Source organism: Clupea harengus, unplaced genomic scaffold (genome assembly GCF_900700415.2).
Source record: "Clupea harengus unplaced genomic scaffold, Ch_v2.0.2, whole genome shotgun sequence".
In the NCBI taxonomy this organism is placed as follows: domain Eukaryota; kingdom Metazoa; phylum Chordata; class Actinopteri; order Clupeiformes; family Clupeidae; genus Clupea; species Clupea harengus.
Window position 1 is genome coordinate 12,675 of NW_024880303.1, and position 7,265 is coordinate 19,939.

The 7,265-nt window shown below is 45.4% G+C and overlaps 1 protein-coding gene across 1 annotated transcript; it reads left to right on the forward strand.

Moving 5' to 3' along the window:
- Nucleotides 1-205: 205 nt before the first annotated feature.
- Nucleotides 206-7,064, forward strand: LOC122131826 (chloride transport protein 6-like). The gene is made up of 11 exons (XM_042706517.1): nucleotides 206-357; nucleotides 1,195-1,254; nucleotides 1,426-1,491; nucleotides 1,846-1,911; nucleotides 2,260-2,326; nucleotides 2,983-3,089; nucleotides 3,314-3,440; nucleotides 4,195-4,262; nucleotides 5,578-5,636; nucleotides 6,288-6,420; nucleotides 6,822-7,064. Exons 1-11 carry the CDS (start codon nucleotides 283-285, stop codon nucleotides 7,047-7,049), a joined length of 1,056 nt encoding a protein of 351 aa, XP_042562451.1. The 5' UTR covers nucleotides 206-282; the 3' UTR covers nucleotides 7,050-7,064.
- Nucleotides 7,065-7,265: the final 201 nt, after the last annotated feature.

Genomic DNA, 7,265 nt, shown 5'->3' on the forward strand with positions numbered 1-7,265 from the left:
TATAATACAATACATTTACAGAGGTCTGAAGTCACAGATACAATACAATATCATTTTCTTGCCATAAGTGACTTCAAGCGGCTTGTAAAATCATGCCCCTTTCCCCTCACGTGAAAGCACGCACGCGCGCGCGCACACACACACACACACACTTAAAGCCTGGAAGTCTGTGCCAACATTTTGCGCAGAGTTTGCGCAGCACACACGTGCACGACTACCGCTTAGTAGCCTTTGTTCGTCACATGACAAGAGGGAAGTGGCGGTGGTGCTGAAACAGTGAAGATGGCGTGTTGCAGGAGCTGTTTGTGTTGTCAGTGCTGCTGCAGGGATACGGAAACCAGGACGCCAGAGGAGCTGGTAGGAATGCTCGGCAGATTTAATTCATGCTCCATGCTCAACTGCTTTGGTTTAGAGAGAGAGAAGTCGGAATAGCGGCTTCTGTGTGATGATGCAAGATTGTGTCTGAAAGCTCCACCCTATGTTTAGGAGTCAACATTTCGCTCCACGTTGTAAGGCAACTTCTACCAGACACAGCAATAAAGTAATTTAGAGGGCAATGGGCAAGGAGTGGAAGTTAAGACAGAGCTTTCATAGTTGATGGTTTCGGTTTGCACATCTATGGCTAAAACGTCCGATGTACAGTCTCACCTAGCATGAGTTCACAAAATCCCCCAGCCAACAGTTTCATGTTTTCAGTTGTGCCTGCAGCCATCTGCTGTATCTGGTAATCGAAAGGAAAGCGCTTAACTAGTGACTTACACTTAAATGTTGCCTGTACAAATATAAGCACCTCTTTGTAGGGCTATCGAGAAATCAGTGCCCGTCATGCAGGTGACTCATTGCTAATTTATAGCCTATTACCCCTCTGCTTTGTGTGAGACAGATGGCCAACGGAGCCGTCCCGTAAGATCATTCAGAGCTGGCGCCTCCACCAGGCTCCTTTACGTTTACTCTGCAGGGAGGGGCAGTACACAAGAAACACCGAGTTAACTTTGAGTTTGTCCTCAGAAAACACAGAATGCTGTAAAGAGGGGCTCTTTGTTTTTGGTCAGATGTACCACTTCGCGTTGCTACTGAATCAATATGCCTTGTCGACAATGAGACTGAGTGTAACTGGATATGCAGTGTGCTTCAGTCGACCTGTGAGGCCCATCTGAATGTCATTATGGCTCTCCCTGTGTGTTGTCCACGCAGACCATCCTTGGAGAGACCAGAGAAGAAGAAGATGAGATCTTGCCCAGGAAAGATTACGAGGTAAGGCAGACCACAGCTGAAACGCACTGTTTCGATACCATTGATACCACTAGATCATGTCTCTGGATCTTAACCTAAATCATTCTGTAATGCTATGTGAAGGAAACCGGGAACCTGCCTGCGATGATGGTGTTGGTGATGGTGGTTTTGTTTTTGTTTTTGTTTTGCTAGAGCTTGGACTATGACCGCTGTATCAACGAGACATATATGGATGCGCTGGAGGGAATGGACAATAAGGTGAGTGGGAGATTAGCACCGCGTTTCTCCGGTCGCCAACTCCGCTCTGACGCAGGGGTTGCGTTCATGAAAGACTCACAGGGGGATTCGGTTCTCTGGGGATTCATGTTCAGTCTTTCTCACTCATGGACTCACAGCTCAGTTCTGGTTAGCCTTCACTCAGAAGGGGATCTGTGGACTGGGAATGAATGTTCATTTGTATGAGTCACATTGCATATGAAATCTCAGCATTCAAGAGAGAGAGTCCTCACCGCTGATTTGATCACTGCTGAGACTCACAGCTGATTTATATATTGGCTGCACATTCATGGTCATGCTTTTTGATTCACCCCCTGCATCTCTCTCTGTTTCCAGAGAGCCAAGAAGTATGAAGTGGTGAAGTGGATGCTGGTGTTTGCTATAGGAGTGTCAATAGGTCTGGTGAGTACCACACACACATTCAGCTACGGCTACGGAGTGGCTCTGAGGCATGAAATACTATCAGTCACATCTCATCAGTCTGCCCTGCTCTCTGATCTTGGGCCTTTTGAAGGAACAGACAGACAGACAGGCATGGGAAAAGGATTTGCATGGTGGAATAGTGGCTGCAGCCATGAGATAGAAACTACATAGCACAGAATCAGAGCATTACAGGCTAAGTAGCTGTGTTAGATAGATTGCCATGACGACTGCATGGACATCATTTCTGAGTGTGTGTGTGTGTGTGTGTGTGTGTGTGTGTGTGTGTGTTCGTGTGTGTGTTCGTGTGTTCGTGTGTTTTTGCTTTAGGTTGGCCTGTTTGTGGATTTCTTTGTCCGCCTCTTCACCCAGCTCAAGTTCAGTGTGGTTGGGAACTGTATCTTTTTCTGATAACACCGAGTGTGATGGAACAGAGCTACGCTTCTTGGTTACAATCACAGAGCTGAGTGACTCCTAGCACATAGCTTTGGCAGCAAGACTGATTGTTGACTAACATGTGTTGTGATGTGAGCACTGACAGGAGTGTTGACTTACATGTGTTGTGTTGTGAGCACTGACGAGAGTTGAATTGGACTTTATTAACTTCACTGACATGTATATTGCATTATAAGCATATCTTAGTTAACTTTTATAACATTATTATAACAAAGAAACAATAAAGCAATCAGCTCAAACTAGTGCGGACAGACACAGAAACAGAGACAGGCTTGTGAAACAAGGCACTATGAACTGATAGAATGTAATAAATATAGGACTGGCATGAAACACATGGTAATGTAAGATATATCTGTCCCATTTCAAATGTGATGTAAATGATGACCTTGTCTGAGGAAGTAAAGTTAGGCGTGACAGACCACCAACTTCGTTAGCTGTTTGCACAGACATCGCCTTGCAGGAAGGATACGAAATAAATATGCTGAGCTAATCCTGACCCTTATTGTGTAGAGGGCTGCCCTGTGGTCACCTCAGGATAATGTCTGCGTGAGCTCCAGGTTGACCTCTGACCTCTCCTTGACCTTTGACCTAACCAAGCTGTGGAGGAGTGCAGTGAGAAGGGCTGCCTGGCACTATCGCTGCTGGAGCTGCTGGCCTTCAACATGACCTTCATCCTCATCGCCAGCGTCCTCGTGCTCGTCGAGGTCAGACAGGGTTGGGGGGGGTGGCACAACGTGTGTGTGTGTGTTTGTTTGCCTGTGTGTGTGTGTGTGTGTGTGTGTGTGTGTGTGTGAGAGAACGAAAAGGGATAGAGAGATTGAGTGTTTTCATGCCTTGTCTGTGGCATTTTTTTTTTTTCATGTCACCATTTGCATTGTTGACATTCTGCTCCTAATTGACCTCTGACCTTCCTGTGCCCACCCTCCAGCCTGTGGCTGCAGGCTCCGGGATCCCTGAGATCAAGAGCTACCTGAACGGTGTGAAGGTCCCGGGGATTGTGCGTCTGCGCACGTTTGTGTGTAAGGTGGTGGGAGTGCTGTTCGCCGTGGCTGGAGGTAAGCCCCCCGGACCCCCTTTGTGTCTGCACACTACACAGTGACCGCCCTTTTGCGTCTGCACACTACACAGTAACCCCCCTATCTGTCTGCACACTACACAGTAAAGGGAGGCCAGGGACTGCTGCTGCTGCTTGCAAGAGTTGATGTTGAACTTTGTTCTTGTAGTTCCCTTACCGGGCAAAGCTACTTCAACTAGAGAACTGCTGAGTAGACATAAAACAGTGGCGATCCTGTCTTTATGTTGAGTAGACTTAAAACACTGGAGAGCCTGTCTTTATGTTGAGTAGACTTAAAACACTGGAGAGCCTGTCTTTATGTTGAGTAGACTTAAAACACTGGAGAGCCTGTCTTTATGTTGAGTAGACTTAAAACACTGGAGAGCCGGTCTTTATGTTGAGTAGACTTAAAACACTGGTCTTTGAGTCAAGTAGATATAAATATAAATGTCTTTGAGTTGAATAGATATGAAACACTGGAGAGCCTGTCTTTGTGTCGAGTAGATATAAATATAAATGTCTTTGTGAGTGGCAGCTTGTAAGAGAGTCTGGTGCCTCAGTATTCCATTAGCCATGCAGAGTTTAATAGTCTGGTCTGTTTGAGTCCTGATGCTGGTCTGTTTGTGTATTCTTATCTCTGTGTTACGTGGAACATGTTCTGATGCATGACTTGATTATTAAGGTCTGTTTGTGTATTCTCATCTCTGTGTCTATGTTACGTGGAACATGTTCTGATGCATGACTTGATTATTCAGGTCTGTTCGTGGGGAAGGAGGGGCCAATGATCCACAGCGGCGCTATCATTGGAGCAGGCCTGCCTCAGGTGCGACCGTAGGCCCTGCACACACCTGACCTGACCGCCACCAGAGTAGTGTTCACAGACAGCCACAGTAGGACGTGTGGAGTTAGACTCCTCAGTGTGAAGGTTGATGTGGAGGTTATGAATGGATGAATTAATGAATAGGACATTTATAACCTCCACATCAAGAGGTCAAGACTGTCTCTTGTATGTCTTTGTGAAGGTTGATGTGGAGATTATTAATGACTGAATGAATGGATGAATTAATGAATGAATGAATGAATAGGACATTATCGTCCCTTTGTCTCCATACTGTCTCTTGTATGTCTTTGTGAAGGTTGATGTGGAGATTATTAATGACTGAATGAATGGATGACTGAATGAATGCATGAATGAATGAATAGGACATTATCGTCCCTTTGTCTCCATACTGTTTCTTGTATGCCTTCCTGCCTCGAGGCATAGGTGTGTTTGGGACTTGTTCTTCTGATTCCTTTGTTGCTCAAACATCTCTATGCAGTAGCAGGTTTAATAGTGCATGAAGCAGATGAGACTAACGGCGTGCTTGTGGTAATTATAACGGGACAGTACTAAACGGGACTCATAATAAGGTACCTTATGGGGGCAGTTACCAAATAAGGATCTGCGTCCTGTGTGTAAACTCCAGCTGAAGGGAAGCAGTTCCATTCCAGTCAGGGCAATTAGAGAAGGTTGGATGGCTGCCCAGACATATGGATTTCAGTGCAAAGTAGTCCCATATTTCACACACTCACAGCCTAATTCAAATCAAATCATCAAATCAAATGAAATCAAACTTTATTTGTACGGCGCATTTCATACAAGGAAGTAACACAATGCGCCTCACAGTAGGAAAGAAAAAGGGGGGGGGGGGGGGGTTTACAAACACTTGTAAAAAAAAAAAAACACACAGATTTTCAAGAGATAAATGAATAAAATAAAATAAACGTACTAACCGCACTGGCACCGTAAAGGACTACTCAGCACGGTCATCGTCAAACTAAGCTGCTGGGGGGGGGGGGGTTACAAACAGACAAAGACAGAGTAAAGAGACACAGATAAGTAAATAAATAAATAAATGTTACATTAATGTTAAATAAATACATTTTACAACTGATCAAGACTGGGCCGCGGGATTAAAACATTATTGATTTCTTCACAGACAAGTGGAGCTGAACTTATCTGGGATAATAGGATTTTAGGGAAATCCATTTCAAATACAGGAGGAGGTGGAGGATATAGATGTAGTTGTGCTGGTGGTAGTGATGATGATGATGATGATGATGATGGTCATGATGATGTCAGCGATCTGTTTCTCCAGTTCCAAAGCATCACCTTTAAGAAGATCCAGTTTCACTTCCCATACTTTCGCAGTGATCGGTAAGTAGCCTTGTGTGTGTGTGAGTGTGTGTTTATGTATTCCAGGTTGATATTGCTTGACTGATCGCAAGAAAAAGACATTATTACAGATCAGGTCATATTATTAATGTTTGATCAGTTAGAGATAATAGCCATTAAGTGTGTGTCATTGTACTCTTAAGGCGAGGGAAGTGGTTCATTTGGCCGCTTAGTTTTTATGTCGACTTTAAATAGTTTTATAATCCACTACCGCAGTCATTTTCAGAGACAGAAAGTGTGTGTGTGTGTGTGTGTGTGTGTGTGTGTGTGTGTGTGTGTGTGTGTGTGTGTGTGTGTGTGTGTGTGAAAAAGACATTATTACAGATTTATTATTAATGAATGATCAGTGAGAGATGGCAAGTGTATGCCATTGTACTCTTAAGGCGAGGGATGAATGACAGCTGTGATTGTATTGTGTGTATGTGCGTGTATGTGTGTGTGTGTGTGTGTGTGTGTGTGTTTGTGAAAAAGACATTATTACAGATCTATTAATGTATGATCAGTGAGAGATAATAGCCATTACGTGTGTGCCATTGTACTCTTAAGGCGAGGGATGAATGACAGCTGTGATTGTATTGCGTGTATGTGTGTGCGTGTATGTGTGTGTGTGTGTTTGTGTTGATACCCCTCCAGGGATAAGCGGGACTTTGTGTCGGCGGGGGCAGCGGCGGGCGTGGCGGCTGCTTTCGGGGCGCCCATCGGGGGGACGCTCTTCAGTCTGGAGGAGGGGTCGTCCTTCTGGAACCAGGCGCTCACATGGAAAGTGGTGAGTGGGAAACGGACACCCCGTAAGGCCGCATGTGTTGTGTGTTGCACAGCACCGGTCAGAGAGAAAGGTCCTGATTTCTGTGACCTCTTTGCACCGCCAGCTTAAAGAACTACCTGCATCTGTAGTGTCCTGAGTTGTGCCACGTCACTGTTCATAATACCACCGTCATTTCTGTGACGTTAGCATAGCCGCTGGCTTAGCACTGCTGCCACTGCCACCGGTGGTGCTAAAGGGCCTGGAGTAAGATCCATAGCTCGGAAAAGGAAAGTTAACGTTTGCTTTCTGCCTCTCTCTCTCCTTTCTTTCTCTCTCTCTCTCTCTCCCTTTTTCTCTCTCTCTCTCTCTCTCTCCTTGTCTCTCTCTATCTCTCCCTTTTTCTCTCTCTCTCCCTGTCTCAGTTGTTCTGCTCCATGTCGGCTACCTTCACTTTGAACTTCTTCCGCTCGGGGATCAACTACAACAAGTGGGGCTCCTTCCAGCTTCCAGGCCTGCTCAACTTTGGCGAGTTTAAGGTAAACGTGTGTGTGTGTGTGTGTGTTTGTGTGTGTGTTTGTAACAAGGCAAGGCAAGTTTGTCTAAAAGAGTGCTTTTCTATATGCCACTCTGTATGGCTGTCGAGTGTTTAAGTCTGTGTGTAGGGAGAGAGAGAGTATCCTAGAGCTCAGATGTGATGCGAAGTGTGTGTGTGTGTGTGTGTGTGTGTGTGTGTGTGTGTGTGTGTATATTTATTGTGTGTGTGTGAGAGAGAGAGAGAGAGAGAGAGAGAGAGAGAGAGAGAGAGAGAGAGAGAGAGAGAGAGAGAGAGAGAGAGAGAGAGAGAGAGAGAGAGAGAGAGAGAGAGA

Coding starts and splice junctions, on each gene's coding strand:
- LOC122131826 (XM_042706517.1), top strand. CDS start 283: ATGGCGTGTTGCAGGAGCTGTTTGTGTTGTCAGTGCTGCTGCAGGGAT. Junction 1,912..2,259: donor TAGGAGTGTCAATAGGTCTG/GTGAGTACCACA, acceptor TTTTTGCTTTAG/GTTGGCCTGTTTGTGGATTT. Junction 2,327..2,982: donor GTTCAGTGTGGTTGGGAACT/GTATCTTTTTCT, acceptor GACCTAACCAAG/CTGTGGAGGAGTGCAGTGAG.